Source organism: Oncorhynchus kisutch, linkage group LG6 (assembly GCF_002021735.2).
Source record: "Oncorhynchus kisutch isolate 150728-3 linkage group LG6, Okis_V2, whole genome shotgun sequence".
NCBI classification, from domain to species: domain Eukaryota; kingdom Metazoa; phylum Chordata; class Actinopteri; order Salmoniformes; family Salmonidae; genus Oncorhynchus; species Oncorhynchus kisutch.
Window position 1 is genome coordinate 48,194,698 of NC_034179.2, and position 24,642 is coordinate 48,219,339.

Genomic DNA, 24,642 nt, shown 5'->3' on the forward strand with positions numbered 1-24,642 from the left:
AAATAACCTCACATTCAACGTCAACAAAACTAAGGAGATGATTGTGGACTTCAGGAAACAGCAGAGGGAACACCCCCCCATCCACATCGATGCAACAGTAGTGGAGAGGGTAGCAAGTTTTAAGTTCCTCGGCATACACATCACAGACAAACTGAATTGGTCCACTCACACAGACAGCATCGTGATGAAGGTGCAGCAGCGCCTCTTCAACCTCAGGAGGCTGAAGAAATTCGGCTTGTCACCAAAAGCACTCACAAACTTCTACAGATGCACAATCGAGAGCATCCTGGCGGGCTGTATCACCGCCTGGTATGGCAACTGCACCGCCCTCAACCGTAAGGCTCTCCAGAGGGTAGTGAGGTCTGCACAACGCATCACCGGGGGCAAACTACCTGCCCTCCAGGACACCTACACCACCCGATGCTACAGGAAGGCCATAAAGATCATCAAGGACATCAACCACCCGAGCCACTGCCTGTTCACCCCGCTGTCATCCAGAAGGCGAGGTCAGTACAGGTGCATCAAAGCTGGGACCGAGAGACTGAAAAACAGCTTCTATCTCAAGGCCATCAGACTGTTAAACAGCCACCACTAACATTGAGTGGCTACTGCCAAAACACTGTCAATGACACTGACTCTCCTCCTGCCACTTTAATAATGGGAATTGATGGGAAATGTAAATATATCACTAGCCACTTTAAACAATGCTACCTTATATAATGTTACTTACCCTACATTATTCATCTCATATGCATACGTAGATACTGTACTCTATATCATCGACTGCATCCTTATGTAATACATGTATCACTAGCCACTTTAACTATGCCACTTGGTTTACATACTCATCTCATATGTATATACTGTACTCGATATCATCTACTGTATCTTGCCTATGCTGCTCTGTACCATCACTCATTCATATATCCTTATGTACATATTCTTTATCCCCTTACACTGTGTATAAGACAGTAGTTTTTGGAATTGTTAGTTAGATTACTTGTTCGTTATTACTGCATTGTCGGAACTAGAAGCACAAGCATTTCGCTACACTCGCATTAACATCTGCTAACCATGTGTATGTGACAAATAAAATTTGATTTGATTTTGATCTACATATTTAAATAATGTGTGGGCTGGCTCAGAGGCTTGACCATCGTTCGTTCACGGATCGGTGAACGTTCAAGGATCGGTGAAAGTACCCACCCTTGTGATGTTCCCGTATTCACCGTTCTAGATGTGGGGATGGCAGAGTTGAACTTCACTTGTTAGGTACAATTCACAAGGAAACTGTTGATCCGCTTGATCAGTAGAGAGTTGACACCCAAATTCACCAGCTTGTCCACCACTGAAGTCAATTAATACAATTTTCACTAGGCTATTTGCCTGTTCTAAGTGTTCGTATATGATGTTCAGCATGTCCAGTAACTCATCATCAACACGCCTGGAGGCGCGGTATTCAAATTGGTTTGGATCTAGTTGGGATGAGACACCAGAAATACTGTTTTTTTGTTTTCATAGGTACAGATGTCAGGGCTACAGGGTGTAAGTCGTTATTTTCTTTTGGCCTGGTGTTTTTAGGTACTGGAACAATCAGGAACTTTTTCCATAAGTCTGGAATTATCCCGCTGTCCAGTGACAGCTGGAACAGCTTCTGGAACTGTAGTGCTTGACGTCATCACAGGGATTTGTATATCAACAGCTGGTATTTTTTTATTTTTTTTATTTTACCTTTATTTAACTACGCAAGTCAGTTAAGAACAAATTCTTATTTTCAATGACGGCCTAGGAACAGTGGGTTAACTGCCTGTTCAGGGGCAGAACGACAGATTTGTACCTTGTCAGCTAGGGGGCTTGAACTTGCAAACTTCCGGTTACAAGTCCAACGCTCTAACCACTAGGCTACCCTGCTGCCCCGTATGCTGTCTACACTGTCCATGGCCATTTATGCTGCGATGTAAAATCACCCATGTCAAACCTTCAATAGAAATGGTTCAAAACATTTGCAAAGACAAGGTCATTATCAACAGTCATGCAATGCATCTTTCGTTTGTAACCTGTGATGGTTTGCCAGACTTTCCTACTGTCATTGTCTTTAAAAACATTGTCTAATTTGTCTTTGTCAGCTGTCTTGCACTCCTTGATCTTGCTTTTGAGTCTCCTCTGAACATTTTTCCTTTCCTCTTTACTAGCTTAAAAAACATGAGAAGGCGCACACCCAGAAAAATGTGTTTATCTGAAGGTGCTGACTAACGGCGAATAAACTTTTAACTATCAAAATAAATAAAGTCTTGAGATTTCATTTACGGAGTAAATATACACTCCATGTATAAACTCCCAACAATTTAATGGGTATTTACCAACGTTTCGCATCACGGTGCCTTTCTCGGGGTAATATCATGAATACGTGAACCAGGTTATGGAGACAAACAGGGCAATTAGTGCAAACAATGAGGGGTGTGTCATAATTATTAAGTTAATTAAAAAGAATTAGTGAAAATAAAAATAAATAAAAAGTTTATGGCATATTAAATATATTACGCTATTGTTATCATATAGAAACAATTGAATTTTGTACATCATATTAGCATCAACATGCATTATTGTTTAATTCAATTTCACATAATTGTTTCATATTTCATTTCATATTTGTTACATGTAATCTTTTGGTTCAACCTTAATGTATAATGAGCATCATCAACAGGGGGAACATATTTGGTGCACGCTAATAAGCTGTAGAAAGAATATATCAATTTATAAGACTTGTTTATAAAATAAAGATTTGTTCATAAGAAGGGCATGAGATCAGTCAATATTCTGACCACTAGGGGTCAATGTTTTAGATACGATATCCAGTAAGCCTCCCTTTGCCGTAGTAAGATTTTGATGTTGCCTCCTTTCCTCTTTACTGCCACATGATTTAAACACTTGTTTTTTTTCTGGTTGAGGCGCTCTTTAAATTCCCGAGTCACCCACGGTGACTGTTTAATCGTGAAGAACGCACAAGAGAAGCTTTGTCTGGCATGCATTTAGCAACTTTCTAGTGAAATAAATGCTAGCTTATTTCCTAGCTGTGTGCCTTTGACAGCATGGTTGGAGACATAAACGTAGGTATGGCTAGCCAAAGGCCAAGACGCTCTCTGTTTCCGCTATAAATACTGATTGGTTGAGAGCGCTGGACTTGCTTTCCTTGGCGACGTTAGTTTTGCATCACCAGTGCCCTGGATGGGCGGATTTTTCATATTATTCCATTGCTCCGTAAATGAAATCTCCACCCAAAAAGGGGACTGGGCAATGCAAAAACTAGCATGCACCTTGTCTAGAAAAGAGAGATAACCATGGGAGATAACATTCAGCTTTGAATGGCTTTATGAATGTGAGGCTCAGCTTGCATGAGATTCTGATTCGTCAGAAATAGCTTCTGACTGATTTGTTTATAAACGATGAACATCTCCAGGCGAACCAAAGCGCATTAGAGATGGTTTATTTACAGTTTAGTCCCACTTTGAGTCTAGTAAGCCAGTCCCCCCAGGATTCTGCGATATAATATTTTTTTGCAAAATCAACAATTATTGTGAATTTGACCAATCACCTCACTGTTTCAGCCTAAAACAGTGAAATCATCGCAATATTATTGCATAAAACTGACCAAAGCAGTACAAAAAGAGGGCTTGCAATTTCATGGCACGATGACAAAAACTGACACTCAGGTTACTGCCTACCTGCAGGTGCTGGGCCTTGAGGACACTGAGCTCCTTCTCCACCTCACAGATGTGGCTGGTGGCTTTTGCCACCTCAGCCCGTTCCAGGTCCCTCTCGGCCAGCAGCTGCTCGATGTGCTGCTGTTTCTCTTTCAGGGCCTCCTGCAGCGCAGTAGTGCCTGAAATTTTGCGGGCATAGCGCGACGACGTCTCTGTGAGCTATGGAGGGGGAGGGGAGGTTGTGTAGGGGGGAAGGGTGGTTGGGGGGAGAGAGAGAGAGGGGGGAAGGATGTGAGAGAAACAAATAAGATTAGAGGAAATTTGTCTTGCAGCATTACACTTTTTTTATACACACTAAATTTAAAAATGCAAGAAAAATTAATTATTTCTATGCTGCATGAAATAAGGGGCTTTCATGATATTTTAATTATTATTGAGGACATTTGTCTGGGAGCATTAGAAAAAAAATTAGGAGCAAACTAAAGATACTTTTGGTAATGTAGTGTATGTTGACACCTGCTCTTCAAACATCTCATTCCAAAATCGCCTCCACTCTTCTGGGAAGGCGTTCCACTAGATGTTGGAACATTGCTGCGGGGACTTGCTTCCATTCAGCCACAAGAGCATTTAAGGAGGTCGGGCACTGATGTTGGGTGATTAGGCCTGGCTCGCAGCCTGCATTCTAATTCATCCCAAAGGCGTTCGATGGGGTTAAGGTCAGGGCTCTGTTCTTCAACACTCAGCGGTCCCGCTCTGTGAGCTTGTGTGGCCTACCACTTCGTGGCTGATCAGTTGTTGCTCCTAGGCGTTTCCACTTCCGATCAACTGTAAGTGCTGTTGTGGTAGCTCTAGCAGAGCAGAAATTTGACAAACTGACTTCTTGGAAAGGTTCACGTCTTCCACGTTGAAAGTCACTGAGGTCTTCAATAAGGCCATTCAACTGTGAATGTTTGTCTATGGAGATTGCATGGTTGTGTGCTCGATTTTAATACACCGGTCAGCAATGGGTGTGGCAGATGACGTCTTTATAAAGACGTCATCAGTGTACAAGAAATAACAAATGGGTATCTCACAACAGAACACTTCAACTGGAATGACACTCAGTCACGGTTGCACAAAAATAACGGTGTGCAAACTACGCCCCCAAATATTCTAATGAGCCCCAGCCTCTAGGTGCTGGGCTTGGTGTGGTCTGGCCCATGTCGGGTTTGGTGTGGGCTGGCCTATGTTTGTGATGTGGTGAGGTTGTTCCCAGGTGCAGAGAATAGACCAGACAAGGAATCAGTGGTTAAGGATAAACATAAATACTTTACTGAGAAACGGTAGCAGCAGGATCACAGTACACTAGAAAAACAACAAACACTAAGTCTCGAAAACACACTCAGGAAACGAACACACATGGTAAACAATTTAAGCTTCTGCAAAGGACAACAGAACTGAACTGAACAAACCAGAACTGACACTCGAACGGTCTAGTGGACGAGTTCGGCAGTGTGTTTTGAGCATATTTGCCCAGACGAGGAACTTGATCCAGTTGCTCGCCTGGGTGGAGACGAAACAGCAGAGGAACTTCTCCAACTCCTGGTTGGCCCGTTCCGTTATCCCATTAGACTCTGGGTGAAACCCAGAGGAAAGACTCATTGACGCCCCCAACAGGGAGCAGAAGGCTTTCAAATACCGTGCGACGAACTGTGGCCCACGATCCGAGACAATGTCCTGGGAAAGTCTGTGTAGTTGAAAGACATGGGTAATCATGAGATCAGCGGTCTCCTTCACTGAGGGCAACTTGGGTAAGGTGATGAAATGGGCAGCCTTGGAAAACTGATCGACAACAACCAGGATAGTGGTAAGCCCTTGGGATGGGGGTAATTCTGTGATAAAGTCTACGGACAAGTGGGACCAGGACTGGCTGGGGATGGGCAGAGGTTGGAGCAATCCAGCCGGTCGCTGTCATGAGGACTTGCTTTGGGCACAGGTGGAGCAGGCTGTAACGAAGGATCTCACATCCTCAATCATGTTGGGCCAACAGAATCTCCGCCTCAGGAACTCCAGTGTCCGATTAACCCTTGGATGCCCAGTTAATTTCAGAGGAGTGTCTCCATTGTAGTACCCGGGAACGGGCTGATCGCGGAACATAAAGTCTGTAGTGAGACCCAGCCGGGGTCAGGTTCTCGGGTCTGGGCTTGTCGGACAGTGGTATCAATACTCCATATCATGGGGGCCACAATGCGGGAGCTGGGGATAATGGGCTCGCAGTCCCTCTCCTCATTAGAGACATTGTGTTGGCGGGACAGGGTGTCTGCTTTCTAATTATTTTATCCCGGGCAATAGGCTAGTGCGAAGTTGAACCTGTTAAAGAACAGAGCCCACCTAGCCTGGCAAGTGTTCAACCTCTTGGCTTCTTGAATGGAGACCAAGTTCTTATGGTCCGTCCAGATCACAAAAGGATGAGGTGTCCCTCCAACCAGTGTCTCCACCCCTCAAGGGCACACTTAACTGCCAAGAACTCCCGGTTGCCTACATCGTTGTTGCGTTCCGCTGGCGAGAACCACTTGGAGAGATAGGCAGGTTCTTGTCCCACTCGTTCCGCTGTAAAAGGACCGCCCCTGCTCCGGTGTCTGAGGCATTCACCTCTACCACGAAGTGACGGGTAGGATCCGGATGGACAAGGATGGGTCCGGAGATTAAACATCCCTTAAGCTTCCCAAATGCCCTGTCAGCCTCGCGGGTCCAGCAAGAATGGTTCTGGGACATGCGGGTTAGGGCCACGAGGTGCTTCCCCGCATAAAAGTTGCATATAAAACGTCAAAACGTCCGTAAAACCACTGGACTTGTTTAAGTGAGGCGGGATGGGGGACAGTCTGTGACCGCCCTCACCTATACGGGGTCAAGCAGTCTTCCATTCATCTCGCTCCCTGATTCTCACCAGATTGTAAGCGTTGCGGAGGTCCAGTTTGGGGAAGAATTGGGCCCAATGGGCAAACTCCAAGACGGCAGACATCAGAGGCAACGATTCTTAATTGTAATCCTGTTCAGCCCTCTGTAATTGATGCAGGGACACAGAACTCCATCCTTCTTTCCCACAAAGAAGAAACCTTCACTAGCTGAGGATGTAGAGGAGTGAATGAAACCTGCCTCCAGCGACTCCCGGATGTAATTGTCCATGACTGCTGCTTCAGGGGTCAAGAGGGAGTACAGACGGCCCTGGGGAGGGGTGGAGCCGGGTAGGAGTTCTATGGTACAGTAGTATGGACGATGAGGAGGGAGGGTGGCGGATTGCCTCTTACTGAAGGCCTCCCGGAGGTCAACGTACTCAGGAGGGAGAGCGGAAAAGTCTTGGTCTTCAGTGGATGCCAGGGAACAAGGTGAGACACTTGGTGGGGCTTTTAGGCATTTAGTCTGGAAGTTCTTACCCCAGTCTAGTAGGTGTCCTGTGGACCAAGAGAATAGTGGGTTGTAGCACTAGCCCGGGGTACCCTAGGATAAGGGGGTTCTCGGGAGCAGTGATCAAAAGAAAACTAAGAGTCTGAGTGGTTCACCCCAACCTGCAGTAGAATGAGCTTGGTCTGATATTCCACCTGGCCGGAGCCGATGCTGCGTCCATTGAGGGCTTGAACCTGCAGAGGAATGGGACATTTGCAATTCTCTGGTGAAGCCCCAGAGTCCACGAAGGCTTGAATGTGGTGCTGACGGTTGTCCCAATGGAGGGTTGCGGGTAGTGTCAGAGGGTGACTGGGTACCTGGGATGTAACTGCACAGCTCGTCAGGGTCTCCCCTTGTCCTGGCGAGCCTGGTGTTTCCCATCAACTCTGGGCATGTAAAACGGAGATGGCCGAGACCTCCGCAGTAGAGGCAGCAGCCGTTGCTCATGCGCCGGTCACATTCCTGCGGGCTCAGACGTGTGCGTCCCAGCTGCCTGAGCTCCTTAATTCTGGGCTCGGGGGGGGGGGCTTGGGGTGCTCCGGGAACCGGTGGTGGTGTCAAAGGCGCTGTCTTTCACGTTCTCAGATGCGGTTGTAAATCCTGATGGCCAGCTTTATCAGGGAATCGAGGTCCTCTCTCAATGGCGAAGTCAGCCACTGGGCTGGCCCCTTGGCGGAGGTTGAACAGTCGGCTTGCCGCTTATCGTCTGCTGACTGGGTGGTTGAAGACTCGTCGCAGCTTGGCAGTGAAGGCTAATGTGGAGCTGCAGGATGGTGGCTGCTGTTCTCACACCTCCATTGCCCACGCCGGGGCCTTACCTGAGAGTAGAGAGATGATATAGGCTATCATGGCCCGATTGGTGTGGAACGAGGAGGACTGTAGCTCGAACACCAGAGCGCACTGAGTGAGGAACCCCTTGCATCCTCCAGGGTGGCCGTCATACTGCTCGGGGGCTGGGATCTTGGGTTCCCGGACAGCTTCCCTGGAGGAACTATGGCGACGCCTGTAGCACTGGGTGATGAGACTTGGGCATTGGCTCCTCCTGGGTTGGGGTTGGGCCGTGGTTGGACAAAATCGGTAAGTGTCCAGAGGGTCTCTGATATTTGGGAGAGTTGTTCTTGCTGCCGCAACAGTAGTTCTCCTTGGTGGGTTATAGCATTCTGGATCTGGGTGATCTCTGCTGGGTCCATGTTGAGGCAGAAGCTTGCTGTGACGTAGTGAGGTTGGACCCAGGTGCAGAGAAGAGACCAGATGCAGAATCAGCGGTTAAGGGTAAACATGAATACTTTAGGATCAAAGTACACTAGAAAAACAACACACACTAAGTCTCGAAACCTCACCCAGTAAACGACCGCACACGGTATACAATTCAAACTTCTGCAAAGGGCAACAGAAAACACACCCCTTTTAACATGGAAATCATAACGAGTAAATAGGACACACCTGAGTGATGTTAATGTCTCTAGGACGGTATCTGCAGCCCTCTCGTGACAGGTGGAACCACGACAGTGTTGGGCTTGGTGTGGGCTGGCCCATGTCGGGCTAGCCCGAGTTGGGCTGGTGTAGGCTAGAATGTGTTTGGCTTGGTGTGGGCTAGCCCGTGCTCACCTTGGCCACCGAATACCCACATGGGGCCAACGGGGTCATGTTTTCTGGGTATACACAGTATGTCTGTACTTTAGCCCTACTGCCAGCACCAAGATGGCCAACTGATGTGCCAGAATGTGATCATTAGGGTGTCCTAATGCTCGCTGAGGTTAATTGACCTAATGTGCTACATCTTCCAAATATGTCACCTGACTGCCTGATAAGAGGCAGAGGGGTGACATACACAGACAGACATTTCCATCAATACTGATAATATATCAATACTAGCTTTAAACTACTAATACTAGCTTCAAAAATCAAAATTTTAGTCTCATCTAACCAGAGTACCTTCTTCCATATGTTTGGGGAGTCTCCCACATGCCTTTTGGAGAACACCAAACGTGTTTGCTTATTTTTTTCTTTAAGCAAATGCCTTTTTTCTGGCCACTCTTCCGTAAAGCCCAGCTCTGTGGTGTGTACGGCTTAAAGTGGTCCTATGGACAGATACTCCAATCTCCACTGTGGAGCTTTGCAGCTCCTTCAGGGTTATCTTTGGTCTCTTTGTTGCCTCTATGATTAATGCCCTCCTTGCCTGGTCCATGAGTTTTGGTGGGCGGCCCTCTCTTGGCAGGTTTGTTGTGGTGCCATGTTCTTTCCATTTTTTTATAATGGATTTAATGGTGCTCCGTGGGATGTTCAAAGTTTCAGATATTTTTTTTATAACCCAACCCTGATCTGTACTTCTCCACAACTTTGTCCCTGACCTGTTTAGAAAGCTCCTTGTTCTTCATGGTGCCGCTTGCTTGGTGGTGCCCTGTGCTTAGTGGTGTTGCAGACTATGCGGCCTTTCAGAACAGGTGTATACATACGGAGATCATGTGACAGATAAATAAAGTCCACCTGTGTGCAATCTAACTAATTATGTGACTTCTGAAGGTAATTGGTAGAACCAGATCTAATTTAGGAGCTTCATATCAAAGGGGTGAATACATATGCACGCACCACTTTTCTGTTTTTTGGTTGTTGTTTTTTTTCATTTCACTTCACCAATTTGGACTATTTTGTGTATGTCTATTACACGAATATTATATATTCAAATTATATATTTATATTATATATTTAAATTACAGGTTGTAATGCAACAAAATAGTAAAAATGCCAAGGAGGTTGAATACTTTTGCAAGGCACTGTATTGCATGTCTTCTTTGTCTCCCTCTCTGCCCTCTCTTAATCTCTCTCCCATCCTCTGTCTCTCTCCATCTCTTGCTCTCTGTCAGTCTCATCTTTCAGTCTGTTTGTATCTGTCAGGTCTGAAAAAATGTGTATAATGCAATTAAACGCTTTGGGAGCATTATACCAGTGTACAGTTTTACTTTTTGTTTTTCGTTGTCCTCTCTGATCCAGCACCTGGGGCACGTTTTTAATTGATGTGTGCATACCGCTCAATTATTTATATCTAAAGGTCTGCAAAAATGTGTATAATGCAACTAAACGCTTTGGGAGCATTATACCAGTGTACAGATTTACTTTTTGTTTTACGTTGTCCTCTCTGATCCAGCACCTGGGACAAGTTGTTGTGTGTGCATACCGCTCAATTATTTATATCTACACTAGATGACTAACAGAGGGCGCTGTTTTGAAACCACTGCGCCTCGATCTTGCCACTCACCCACCGTTGTAAAAAATATTTTGAAAGCCATAGAAATGCATTTAATGTCTACATTTGTTTTTGACACATTTATTATATTACAGACATCTTAATAATGCATATTTTTTATTATATGAGAGCTAAACATAAAAAATAGAATATATAAAAACATTTCCGAGTACGTTTTGGAAAGCAATAATGTTACTGTCCTACAATACAACAAAACAATACTTAAATACTTGTAATTTTGTCCTTTAATTGAAATACTGTAGAATCCATTAATTCCTACAGAGCCTCACAGTGGAGGTTTTAAAATACCCACAAAACCTAGAGATTAAACAGGGAAATGACTTCAATCGTTTTTCCACCATTTATTTTTCCCATAGGGAAAACATTTAAAAAAAACATAAAATAAGGGCTGTGTATCGTGTAGGCTTACCCTGGTGTGACGTTTTGAGAACCATGTAAATCTCTCTTGGACAACGTGACTTTTATCAATATATTCAGCTCAATTTACTCTCAGATTCAAATAATGCTAATTAGCATCAAAATAGACATCATGAAAAACAAAAAATCCCTGCAAGCTCCTGCACGTCATCTCAAGCTGACACTTTTGCTAACAGGTATTGTGTACATTTTTAAACTTGCACAAGATAGATCACGGAATTGTCCTTTTGAAGAAATGTAGCCAATTTAATAATTATTACATTTAGCTAACATTACAGTTAATCCAGAGATTCTTACCATTGTCTCTCGATTCGTCAGTCTCGTCCTGGCATTTGTTGTTCTTTATGATAGCCACACTAGCAGCTAATTAGCATTTCATTTTTGGGGGGGGGTAAATACAAGCGGATATATTAATAAAGTCACCTCTATACCAAACACATACAATTATCTGTAAGGTCCCTCAGTCGAGCAATTTCAAACACAGATTCAACCACAAAGACCAGGGAGGTTTTACAATGCCTCGCAAAGAAGGAAACCTATAAGTAGTAAAAAACAAAAAAGCAGACATTGAATATCCGTTTGTGCATGGTGAAGTTATCAATTACACTTTGGATGGTGTATCAATACACCCAGTCACTACAAAGATACAGGCGTCCTTCCTTACTCAGATGCCTTAGAGGACGAAAACCGCTCAGGGATTTCACAATGAGGCGAATGGTGACTATAAAATAGTTATAGAGTTTTTAATTTAACTTTATTTAACCCTTATTTTACCAGGTAAGTTGACTGAGAACACATTCTCATTTACAGCAACGACCTAGGTCATAGTTACAGGGGAGAGGAAGGGGATGAATGAGCCAATTGAAAGCTGAGAATGATTAGGTGGCCATGATGGTATGAGGGCCAGATTGGGAATTTATCCAGGACATTGGGGTTAACGCCCCCACTCTTACGATAAGTGCCATGGGATCTTTAGTGACCACAGAGAGTCAGGACACATGTTTAACGTCTCATCCGAAAGACAGCCCTCTATGTTCCCAATCACTGCCCTGGGAAATTGGGATATTTTCTTAGACCAGAGGAAAAAGTGCCTCCTACGGGCACTCCAACACCACTTCCAGCAGCATCCGGTCTCCCATCCAAGGACCAACCCTGCTTAGCTTCAGAGGCAAGCCAGCAGTGGCTGTAATAGGAGAAAACTGAGGCTGGATAAACAACATTGCATTTACTCCCCAATACTAACCTAATTGACAGTGAAAAGAAGAAACCTGTACAATATACAGTTGAAGTCGGAAGTTTACATATACCTTAGCCATTCAAACTCAGTTTTTCACAATTCCTGACATTTAATCCTAGTAAAAATTCCCTGTCTTAGGTCAGTTAGGATCACCATTTTATTTTAAGAATGTGAAATGTCAGAATAATAGCAGAGAGAAGAATTTTTTTCTGCTTTTATTTCTTTCATCACATTCCCAGTGGGTCAGAAGTTTACATACACTCAATTAGCATTTGGTAGCGTTGCGTTTAAATTGTTTCACTTGGGTTAAATGTGTCGGGTAGCCTTCCACAAGCTTCCCACAATATGTTGGGTGAATTTTGGCCCATTCCTCCTGACAGAGCTGGTGTAACTGAGTCAGGTTTGTAGGCCTCCTTGCTCGCACATGCTTTTTCAGTTCTGCACACACATTTTCTATAGGATTGAGGTCAGGTCTTGTGATGGCCCACCAATACCTTGACTTTGTTGTCCTTAAGCCATTTTGCCACAAGTTTGGAAGTAATTCTTGGGGTCAATGTCCATTTGGAAGACCCATTTGCAACCAAGCTTTAACTTCCCGACTATTGTCTTGAGAAGTTGCTTCAATATTTTGTGAAGTGCACCAGTCCCTCCTGCAGCAAAGCACCCCCACAGTATGATGCTGCCACCTCGTGCTTCACGGTTGGGATGCTGTTCTTCGGCTTGCAAGCCTCCCCCTTTTTCCTCCAAATATAACGATGGTCATTATGGCCAAACAGTTCTATTTTTGTTTCATCAGACGAGAGGACATTTCTCCAAAAAGTACGATCTTTGTCCCCATGTGCAGTTGCAAACTGTAGTCTGGCTTTTTTATGGCGGTTTTGGAGCAGTGGCTTCTTCCTTGCTGAGCGGCCTTTCAGGTTGTGTCGATATAGGACTAGTTTTACTGTGGATATAGATACTTTTGTAACTGTTTCCTCCAGCATCTTCACAAGGTCCTTTGCTGTTGTTCTGGGATTGATGTGCACTTTTCACACCAAACTACGTTCATCTCTAGGAGACAGAACCCGCCTCCTTCCTGAACTGTATGACAGCTGCGTGGTCCCATGGTGTTTATACTTGCGTACTATTGTTTGTACAGATGAACGTGGTACTTTCAGGCGTTTGGAAATTGCTCCCAAGGATGAACCAGACTTGTGGAGGTCTCCAATTTTTTTTTGAGGTCTTGGCTGATTTCTTTTGATTTTCCCATGATGTCATGCAAAGAGGCAATGATTGAAAAAGAAAAGGAGAACCGCACACTCTAGGAGCTCAGATGCAATATTTTAATAACCTAATATCCAACATTTTGACAGACAGATTTACATCCACAGGTACATCTCCAATTGACTCAAATGATGTCAATTAGCCTATCAGAAGCTTCTAAAGCCATGGCATCATTTTCTGGAATTTTCCAAGCTGTTTAAAGGCAGAGTCAATTTAGTGTATGTAAACTTCTGACCCACTGGAATTGTGATACAGTGAATTATAAGTGAAATAATCTGTCTGTAAACAATTGTTGGAAAAATGTATTGTGTCGTGCACAAAGTAGATGTCCTAACAGACTTGCCAAAACTATAGTTTGTTAACAAGAAATTTGTGGAGTGGTTGAAAAACGAGTTAATGACTTCAACCTAAGTGTATGTAAACTTCCGACTTCAACTGTCAAAATATTCCAAAACATGCATCCTGTTTGCAACAAGGAACTAAAGTAATACTGCAAAAAAATGTGGCAAAGCAATTCACTTTTTGTCCTGAATACAAAGTTTTATGTTTGTAGCAAATCCAATACAACACATTACTGAATACCACTCTTCATATTTTCAAGCGTATTGGTGGGTGCATCATGTTATGGGTATGCTTGTAATCGTTAAGGACTAGGGAGTTCTTCAGGATAAAAAATAAACAGAGTGGAACTAAATACAGGCAAAATCAGAGGAAAACCTGGTTCAGTCTGCTTTCCACTAGACACAGAGATTAATTCAACTTTCAGCATGAGAATAATCTAAAACACAAGGCCAAATATACACTGGAGTCGCTTACCAAGAAGACAGTGAATGATCTGGAGTGGCTTAGTTAGTTTTGACTTATAATCTACTTGAAAATCTATGGCAAGACCTGAAAATGGTTGTATAGCAATGATTGAAAAAGAAAAGGAGAGCCACACACTCTTAGATGCACTCAGATGCAATAATTTAATAACTAATATCCAACGTTTTGACAGACAAGCTGTCTTCATCAGGGTATAATGAAGACAGCTTGTCTGTCGAAACGTTGGATATTAGACACAGCTTGAAGAATTAAAAAAATAATGGGCAAATGTTGCACAATCCAGGCATGGAAAGCTCTTAGAGACTTACCCAGAAAGACTCAGATGTAATCACTGCCAAAGGTGCTTCTACAACGTATTGACTCAAGGGTGAATACTTATGTAAATGAGATATTTCTGTATTTCATTTTCAAAACATTTGCAATAAGTTCTAAAAACATGTTTTCACTTTGTCATTGTGGGTATTATGTGTAGATGGGTAAGATAAAAATATATATATATATTTAATCATTTTTGAATTCAGGCTGTAACTCAAGTAAAGTCAAGGGGTATGACTACTTTCTGAAGGCACTTTACATGAATGATACCACCCCATTAGACTGGCAGTTATAGTCATGAAAATACATTGGTTGGTTTATGTCCATGCATGCATGTGTATCTCTCACCAGGCCAGTTCGACTGGGCCGCCCGCCCACTGAGGAAGCCACAGAGCTAACAGAGCTGATGGACGAGCTGCTGGGGCTGTGGGCCAAGGATGACACCCCCATGGCCATGCGCTTGCTCTTCTTGGCCTTGGCCGGGCTGGTGGAGGGGAAACCGATACGGATCACCTTGTGGATGGGTGCGAACAGTCCAAACCTGGGCGGACACTGGAAGTACCTGGGTCAGAGGTAGAGAATGACCGATATGGGTTTTTAAGGGCTAATGATGATTTGTGGGGGTCAAGGAAGTTGACATTTAATGCCAATAATAAATATAATGAAATGTTAACTTTTTGATGAGAAAAATTCCCAGCGACAGCCATGTATCAATACAATCAATTTGACTTTGTTTTTAAACAAACGACATAACGGTAAGAATTTATTTGAATGGTGAATCTCTTGATAAACTGGGTACATCAAGATGGTATAGGCCTACACACAATATAGGTGAAATCATATTCAATAGGACTGTGTGCATGCATTGAGTTATTGAGCTCGGTTTGACTGATTTCAGTGGTCTATTGGGCTACAAATGGCAATCTGTTTCCCTTTCATTTAGGACCATAGGCCTACAAGCTAGGCTTCCGTTGCGTCCAGAGGCAGTTTGGAACTCGGTAGAGAGTGTTGCAACCGAGGACAGACGATTTGTACCCACTATGTGCTTCAGCACTCAACGGTCCTGTTTTGTGAGCTTGTGTGGCCTACCTAGGGTTGTACATTTTGGGGAATATTCAGAGGTGGAAACTTTGTGAGAATTATATGCAAATTTATACCATTTAATTGTTTTTTGCATTGGATATATTTTTATTACCTTTAACTAGGAAAGTCAGTTAAGAACGAATTCATATTTTCAATGACGACCTAGGAACAGTGGGTTAACTGCCTTGTTCAGGGGCAGAACGACAGAGTTTTACCTTGTCAGCTCAGGGACTCGATCTTGCAGCTCCTAGTCCAACGCTCTAACCACTAGGCTACCTGCCGCCCCGGATATATTTATCTTATCATAAGTAAACATAATCGCAAATGATTAAATCCTTCCAATAGAAATAAAAAACACTATTTAGTTACGAATTGAACTTTAATTAAATGAGTTCACTCTTCACATGGGATGATTTCACTGAACAAAAAAAAGGAAACATTGAATGATCCATCTTATCTCCCAAAAACGTTTTCAACATACATTATAAAATGATAGTCTAGAAACTACAAGTCTAGAAACTAAAGGTCTGGTTGTCTTCCTCTCAGGCTTCCGTGTCTTCTCCCTGGACCTCCTCAATGTCCACCTCTTGAACATCAGACTCTGAGGCCTCATCTTCACTGTCACTTTCCAACCTTGTTGAGGATGGCTCATTGTCAGACTCAAAATGCCTCATATTTGCCCGGATGGCCACCAATTTTTCAACCCTTGTATTTGTCAGCCTGTTGCATTCGTTGGTGTGTGTGTTCCAAACAAGGACCAGTCGCGCTCTGAGGCGGATGATGTTCGTGAGATTTGGAGGATGATGGAGGCAACAGGGGAAAGAGCCTCAGATCCACAAAGTCCTCTCCACCAGGTGGCTGAGATATGTTGGCACGACTGCCATATTGCATCTCCATCCCAAAGCCCTTGCTTGGAAGTGTACGTCGCCAGACTGCCAAGAACATTGCCCTCATCAAGGCCAAGGAGGCGAGACACAGTAGTGATGACACCCTAGGCCTTGTTGATCTCAGCACCAGACATGATACGTTTGCCAGCATACTTGGGGTCCAACATGTACGCTGCGGCGTGTATGAGCTTCAGGCAGAAGTCTTCATGCTTTTTGATGTATTTCAGAACTGCAGTTTCCTCTGCTTGGAGCAACAGTGAAGTGGGCAGGGCAGTATGGATTTCTCCTCTTACATCTACAAGCAGAGTCTGAACATCAGACAGATTGGCATTGTCTCCCTCAATCCGTGCAAAGGCTTCTGCTATAGGTTTCAGGAGTTTCAAGCTGCTTACCACGGTCTCCCAAAATACATCATCCAGGAGGATCCTCTTGATAGAGCTGTCCATATCAGCAGTCTGTGATATGGCCATTTCTTGGAGAGACTCCTTCCCCTCCAGGAGACTGTCAAGCATGATGACAACACCACCTCAAGGGTGTTCCTGGGCAGCTTCAATGTGGTGCTCTTATTCTTCTCACTTTGCTTGGTGAGGTAGATTGCTGCTATAACTTAATGGCCCTTCACATACCTAACCATTTCCTTGGCTCTCTTGCAGAGTGTAACAATTTTTTTCAGTGACATGATGTCCTTGAGTAGCCGATTCAATGGAAGAGCAGCACAGCCAATGGGTGTGATGTGAGGGTAGGACTCCTCCACTTTAGACCAAGCAGCCTTCATGTTCGCAGCATTGTCTGTCACCTGTGCAAATACCTTCTGTGGTCCAAGGACATTGATGACTGCCTTCAGCTCATCTGCAATGTAGAGACCCGTGTGTCTGTTGTCCCGTGTCTGAGCTCTTGTAGCATACTGGTTGAGGGGTGGAGATTATGTAGTTAATTATTCTTTGCCCACGAACATTCAACCACCCATCAGAGATGATTGCAATACAGTCTGCTTTCTATATGATTTGCTTGACCTTCACTTGAACTTTGTTGAACTCTGCATCCAGCAAATGAGTAGATAAAGCATGTCTGGTTGGAGGGGTGTATGCTGGGCGAAGAACATTCAGATCCCTTCCAATACACATTGCCTGTGAGCATCAGAGGTGAACCAGTTGCATACACAGCTCGAGCAAGTCATTCATCAGCATTTCTCTGATGAATGAGAAGGAGGACCATGAGCTGTTGCTATCAATAAGGTGTCCGATTCATCATTTTCACCTCGAATAGAATTAAAGGGACTTTTGTCAGAGGTTGCTTGTTGTGAGCACTGAGGGAACATTATGCACTTGGCCAGATGGTTCTGCATCTTTGTTGCATTCTTCGCATATGATTTGGCACAGTATTTGCAAATGTACACAGCTTTTCCTTCTGCATTAGCTGCAGTGAAATGTTTCTACACATCAGCTAGTGTCCGTGGCATTTTCCTGTAAATATTAGAAAACAATGAGTACATTTAAATAAATAAAAATCCATGTACAGATAAATAGTTAAGCAGTTAGATTAAACAACTCCTTTGTAAGATAAATGGTTTAAAATGAAACGTATGGAAACAAGTGAATTAACACTCCTCAGTTAGCAGGCTCAAGCAAAATAAAACCCACATGGTAGCAAAACCTAACTAGCAGAAATTGTTAACAAGTTAGTAGTGATTTAAACACACTTTGCTCTAGGCTGCTATTTACTTGTTAACAAAAGTTATGTAGGTCACAAAATATATTCACCCCACCCAGTATTGTAATCAAAACTTACCAGAAAGCATGTAGTCCTTGGCACAGACAGTGTAGTAATGTGGGTTCAATAGCATCTCATTAGTGTGTAAGATCTTGAGAATTAGCTTTACATTTGATAGAAGAATGCACTGTACATGCAGATGTCACGCTGGTATAAAGGATTTGGAGACAGACACAGGGACACATAATAGCGTTTTTAAATACACCCAAAACAAACACGTATACAAAACACTGGGATGTACCTAAACAAAAGAGCGAGGGTAAACCTTGAAGAACGACACGGGATGAGACCCGTAATACACAATGCACAAAACACACAGCACAAAAGCTGAAACAACGCAATGGTAATCACACAACCAACGGACATGGGAACAATACCCAACAAGGACAATGGGGAACAATACCCGACAAGGACAATGGGGAACAGAGAGCACATATATAACCTGCTGTATTAATCAGGGGAAATGGGAACCAGGTGTGCGTAATCCAAAAAGTCTGGGGTTGATGATAATGAATCCAGTTCAGTGAAGCCAAGAAGGCCGGTGACGTTGACCTCCGGAACTGGTGAACAGAATGAGCAGCAGTACCGGGGTGGATCCGTGACAGCAGAGGGTTGCAATTCCATTAAATTGGGGATAGTTTAACCAAAAAATGTCCAGAAATTTATCGGAAAGTTTTTGACCCTTTGCAACCCTAGGCCTACCACTTCGCAGCTGAGCCGTTGTTGCTCCTAAATGTTTCCACTTCACAATAACAACACTTACAGTTGACCGGGAAAGCTCTAGCAGGGCCAAAATTTGACGAACTGACTTGTTGGAAAAGGTGTTATCCTATGACGGTGCCATGTTGAAAGTCACTGAGCTCTTCAGTAAGGCTATTCTACTAATAATGTTTGTCTATGGAGATTGCATGGTGGTAGGCTCAATTTTATACCCCTGTCAGAAATGGCTGAGGCTGAAATAGCCAAATCCACTAATTTGAAGGGGTGTCCACATACTTTTGTATGTATAATGTATGTATCTTGTCCATGCCCACAGTGCCTCTCCATGGTGCAGTTGGAGAGGTGCACTGCTACGCTCTGTCAAGGTCATCTAACATAAATCATGTAGCCTATACGTAGAAGTATATAGCCTCTTTGGCCTTTTTTGTAGCCTACAGGGCAACCAAATGTATGACAATGTCATGAAAGAGACACTTTTTACATCATGTGTGTTTCCAATTAAATAGCCCAAATGGTGGCCCATATCAAATACAAATGCGCTTCGACGTGAATATGAATTAACGTTTTATCAAACACACCATATCCTAAAAACGTACAGATAAAATGGAAAATAGCCTATGGAATGAAATTAGACTACACACGACTGCTGTACGCGAGTTCCACTTAGTGGGCTAAATTGCCATGATAATCGTCAATTTCTGAGCTGATCATGGCTAAGGATAAAATCCAGACAGAATTTTCCAAGATAACACAATGCCTGATAAACTTGGGTAGCTGACATAGGCGGCAAGTGAGTTTCAAGTTTGGGGAAATGTACAATTTATTATACTATTTCTACCGATCTGCAGTTTAATTTCAATAATAACATTTTCATTTCTCATTTATCTCTAATAATACAAATGTAAATTAAAATGATACAAATCTGAAAGTAAGAATTAAACTAATGCAAGAGCACCAGCTTCTGCCATATGGACACATTGATACACCGTGAGCCATTGGCGGAGAAAGAAATGAGCGCATGGAACTCAGAGATAGCCTATAGGCCTATAGCCTATAGGCCAATGCAGCAGTAGTCCTATAACTTCCATTGTCAACTAAGTAAAAATGCATTCATCTCTCTACTCTGCCTGTCTGCCTCCCCTTCTATCTGTTTGACTTGAAGTGTTGCTCGTGAATTGCAACATTATGTCAAATAAATCAACAGTGTCTGGCCCGAAGCTGTTGCTATAGCGAACTTGCAACATTGTAACAACTATCCACTGTGCAAACACTGGTTGAATCAACGTTGTTTCCACGTCATTTCAACAAATAAAATCTACATGATGACATTGAATCAACCTGGAAAAGGGATTGGATTTGCAAAAAGTCATCAATGCAAGGGAATTGTCTTTTCTCACCTGTAATTTTTTTACCTAAATCCAATGACATGGTGATTTTTCAACCAAATGTAAATCAAAACTAGATGTTGAAATGACATCTGTGACCAGTGGGTAGCCTATTCCGAGCCCTCAGAGTTTCTTGTGCTAATAAACTGTTGTTACCATATTTAGAAAGCATTTCAATCATGTCATGCCCTATTGCCCCACTTTTTTGAATAGGAAAAAAGTCATACATGATTTTTCATATTTTCTGAATATTTGTATGAATTTGAGCTTGTGTCCTCAGAAGTGAGCACACCTTAGCAATTTTTTTTATTTTTTATTACCAGAAAGGTAAGTTTCAGACCCCAAAAATGTTGCAGCTCAAATAATCATAATGGGGGATATTTTTACTTGGAAGGACGTCTACCATGGATCACTAAATAATGATTATGATCACACTTCCTCAATTTAAATATTATGGAGACACACCGATACATCTGTCTGCCAAGCATGAGTTATCAGTGTAGCCTGTCATCGTCTAGACATGACGTTGAAATATCTTCAAGCCTAGAATAAAACCTTCTACCCCAGGTTTCTGTTATAAGAGTCAATTTAATAAAAAATAAAAAAAATTAAATCCATTTGGAAAAATTAATCCTGTGCAAATCGTCCTTTGGAATAAAGCAAATGCTTGGATAATAATTTCATAACACAGCAAATAATAGGTTTATCGGCGTAGAGTGCACCGCATCATCCCATGGGATCTGTCAAGGCTGCGCACAGCAGAATATCACTGAAATATTCTAGTTCCTACACATCACCTTCTATATACAAACATAGGCCTTTTATAAGTTGATAAGCAAATGGGCAGTATCATGTTCATGCCAGTCCTCCCTAGAATGCAAAATGTGTCTTCCTAGTAGGACTAGAGTTGACTCTTTTAACTCCAACCACAGGAGTCGGAGTCGACTCCAACTAATGAATGAGACGAGTGAAGGACGCTTGGGCTTTTCACTGAGTGTACAAAACATTAAGAACAGCTTCCTAATATGAGTTGGAACCCCCCTTTGCTCTCTCCGAACAGCCTCTATTCGTCGGGGCAATGAACTCCACTGGGATGCTGGGGCGGCAGGTAGCTTAGTGGTTAGAGTGTTGGGCCAGTAACTGATAGGTTGCCTAGATCTAAACCCGAGCTGACAAGCTAAAAATGTCGTTCTGGCCCCTGAACAAGGCAGTTAACCCACTGTTCATAAGCCGTCATTGTAAATAAGAATTTGTTCTTAACTGACTTGCCTAGCTAAATAAAATAAATGTGACTCCAATGCTTCCCAGAGTTGTGTCAAGTTGACAGTGTCACGCCTTGGTCTTAGTATTTTGTGTTTTCTTTAATTATTTGTTCAGGCCAGGGTGTGACATGGGGTTATTGTATTGTCTTATTGGGGTTTTTGTAGGCATTGGGATTGTGGTTGATTAGGGGTGTGTCTAGTATAGGCTTGGCTGCCTGAGGCGGTTCTCAATCAGCAGTCAGGTGATTCTCGTTGTCTCAGATTGGGAACCGTATTTAGGTAGGCCTGAGTTTCACTTTGTATTTCGTGGGTGATTGTTCCTGTCTCTGTGTTGTGTCACCAGATAGGCTGTAATTAGGTTTCACGTTCCGTTTGTTGTTTTCGTATTTGTATAGTTATTTCATGTGTCACTTTGTTCATTAAAGTCATGATTAACCACTACGCTGCATTTCGGTCCGACTCTCTTTCAACAAACGAAGAACGCCGTTACAGACAGGAGGTCCTTTGTGTGGTGGACCATTCTTGAAACACATAGGAAACTGTTGAGTGTGAAAAACCAAGAAGCATTGCAGTTCTTGACACAAATTGGTGCGCCTGGCACCTACTAACATACCCCGTTCAAAGGCACTTAAATCTTTTGTCTTGCCCATTTTTTAAAATGTGAATATTCAGTCAATTTCATTGTTTTAGGTTGGTTTTTTAAATGTATGATATGTCACCTGTTTTGTTTGTGTTACTTTGTACATGCTAAAACACAGGGCGGCGGGTAGCCGAGCGGTTTACAGTGGTTGGGCCAGTAGCCGAACACTCTCCGAAGGTGTCTCAGGGGAGCAGGGATGTGCAAAAAGCTCATTTCCAATTAATAGATATGTGAAACAGGACAAATATAAGCACCCACCAAATGATTTATTATTATTTAAAGTCTTATGACTAATACCCTTAATGTTTGAGTAAAATTTTAATAAATGTTTTGCTTCTACCTTGCAAGGAATGGGCCATAGTTAAAACATCGAAGGAAGGGATAATTAATGAGTAATTGACATCGGACATCATGCATCCCAATGTCTGTAAAGGAGCGACTGGAGAGAGTTTCATAGCGCATTTAGTATATCTCTTAGAAAAAGATTCCCATGCTATGTCTCGGCCACGTAAATACATGGTGAATTTCCTGTTCTCTCTGCTACAGCATGGTACCGGAGCGCCAAGTCTAGGTCCAAAAGGCTCCTTAACAGCTTCTACCCCCAAGCCATAAGACTGATGAACATTAATCAAATGGCCACCCGGACTATTTACATTGACCCCCTCACCTTTTGTTTTTACACTGCTGCTACTCGCTGTTTATTATCTCTGAATAGTCACTTTACCCCTACCTACATGTACAAATGACCTCGACTAACCCCCGCACATTGACTCTGTACCCCTGTATATAGCCTCGTTATTGTATTTTATTGTTACTTTTTTATCGATATTGGTGCTCACTACTAGGTTCCATCATGTCAAGTGGAATCAAGTCCTTTCTAATCAGAGGTTATGAGAGAAAGGTGGCAATGAGGAATTAAGACTAGCCTTTCAAGACTATTGGGAAACATTACATTCATTTTAGTGGCATGTTGGAAAAGTTATATCAATGTTCTAGTATGTATTATGTCATTAATAATATAGTACTGTTAAATGTGATGCAAGTCATGACTAGTTGCTGTCGAGCATTCCTTCACATCAAAAGGTATTTTAATAGAAATCAATCACTTTGAGAGGCGGAAAACATGCTTTTAGTTAAGTGGATTGAAATAAAAGCTTTCTAAGGCATATTTCAAACATCAAATATGTAAGTTGAGGAAACTAGAGCATGTTGCCGCTAGTATATGTTAGCACAGCTACTTTCCATCTCAATTTTTATTTTTTGATTTAGGGATTCATTTTGTAGGTAGAAGAGTGAAGTCATATTCTGGAGAGTGGAGTCATATTCTGTTTGCCACAGTGATTTATGTTTCCACCATTTTGGAAATAATTCAGTTGAATATTGTGTTACAGAGGGGAAGGCCTAGCTCTAAATATTTACCATACAGTGGGATTGCAGCTAAAAGAGAATGATGCTGTCTTGTCTGACACTAAACCACACATGATAGATTTGTTTAAGCCACTACTAGGCCTACAGTCTGATCTGCCAGACAGATCTGTGTGGGGGTTTTGTGTGCGTGCATGCGAGTGTGTGTGTGTAGGAGAGTGAGAAAGAGACAGTGAGAGACACATTTAAATAAAGAGGGAGTTAGATCAAGTAGGAGAGGGGGAGAGAGAAGACACACACACAGAGAGGGAGAGAGAGATACCTGGTTCCAGCCACTGCACCGTCATTCTTCCCCAGGGCTCGTCCAACTCCACGCCGCACCACTCCACCCTTGGCAAAGTCAGTCTCCCCACGTAGCGCACCACTCCTGTCTTAGTGCCCCCCACCTGAAAATACAAAGGAGCATGATGAACAACTGCAACATCTTGGGAATTATCATGTCCAAAATACCTTGCGTAGTAAGATAAAATATAGAACAACTGCAACTGAGGTAGACATGAGGTTGTCTCTGTTTCTTTTTGCTTGTTTGTTTCTTGGTATTTTTGTTATTTCAGATGCCCCCAAAATATGCATACTTGAAAAAAAGATCTGTTGTTTGCGACATCCTTTTCCAACTGTGCAAAGATGTTCTTACATGTTTATAAATAAGGTATGTAGTGTGGCGTAATCCTGCACGGCGCCTTCACCGCTACAGTATATACTGTATACCAAAAAAGGTAACAATAACCATTGGGCTACTTTCAGTGACAATGGAGTGTTGCCTTTTTAGAAGGTGGATTGGGATGTTATGCATGTATCCCATAGTGACACTAAAGGATGTAGACACATAAGGGTGAAATCAGACAGGCATCTTGGTGTTGCATGGGTAGACATCGAAGTTGACAACTCGGAGTTAACAACTCGGAGTTGACAACGGAGCGACAGAGCTGATGTGTAATCGTGCATGACTGAAACAGCTGATATGGCCTACATTCTATGTCTGAAAAGGTCACAGCCGGTTACGCTAATGCGATCAGACAGACTG

At 42.9% G+C, this 24,642-nt stretch overlaps 1 protein-coding gene across 1 annotated transcript in view; it reads right to left on the reverse strand.

The window, feature by feature from the left end:
- LOC109892928 (CAP-Gly domain-containing linker protein 2-like) overlaps positions 1-24,642 on the reverse strand; it is a 53,656-nt gene that overhangs the window by 25,300 nt on the left and 3,714 nt on the right. The window contains exons 5-7 of the mRNA XM_031825946.1: positions 23,881-23,989; positions 14,795-15,008; positions 3,723-3,920 (exon numbers count right to left, since the gene is read on the reverse strand). Of these exons, the coding sequence (XP_031681806.1) occupies positions 3,723-3,920; positions 14,795-15,008; positions 23,881-23,989 (521 nt within the window). The remainder of the gene's footprint in view (positions 1-3,722; positions 3,921-14,794; positions 15,009-23,880; positions 23,990-24,642) is intronic.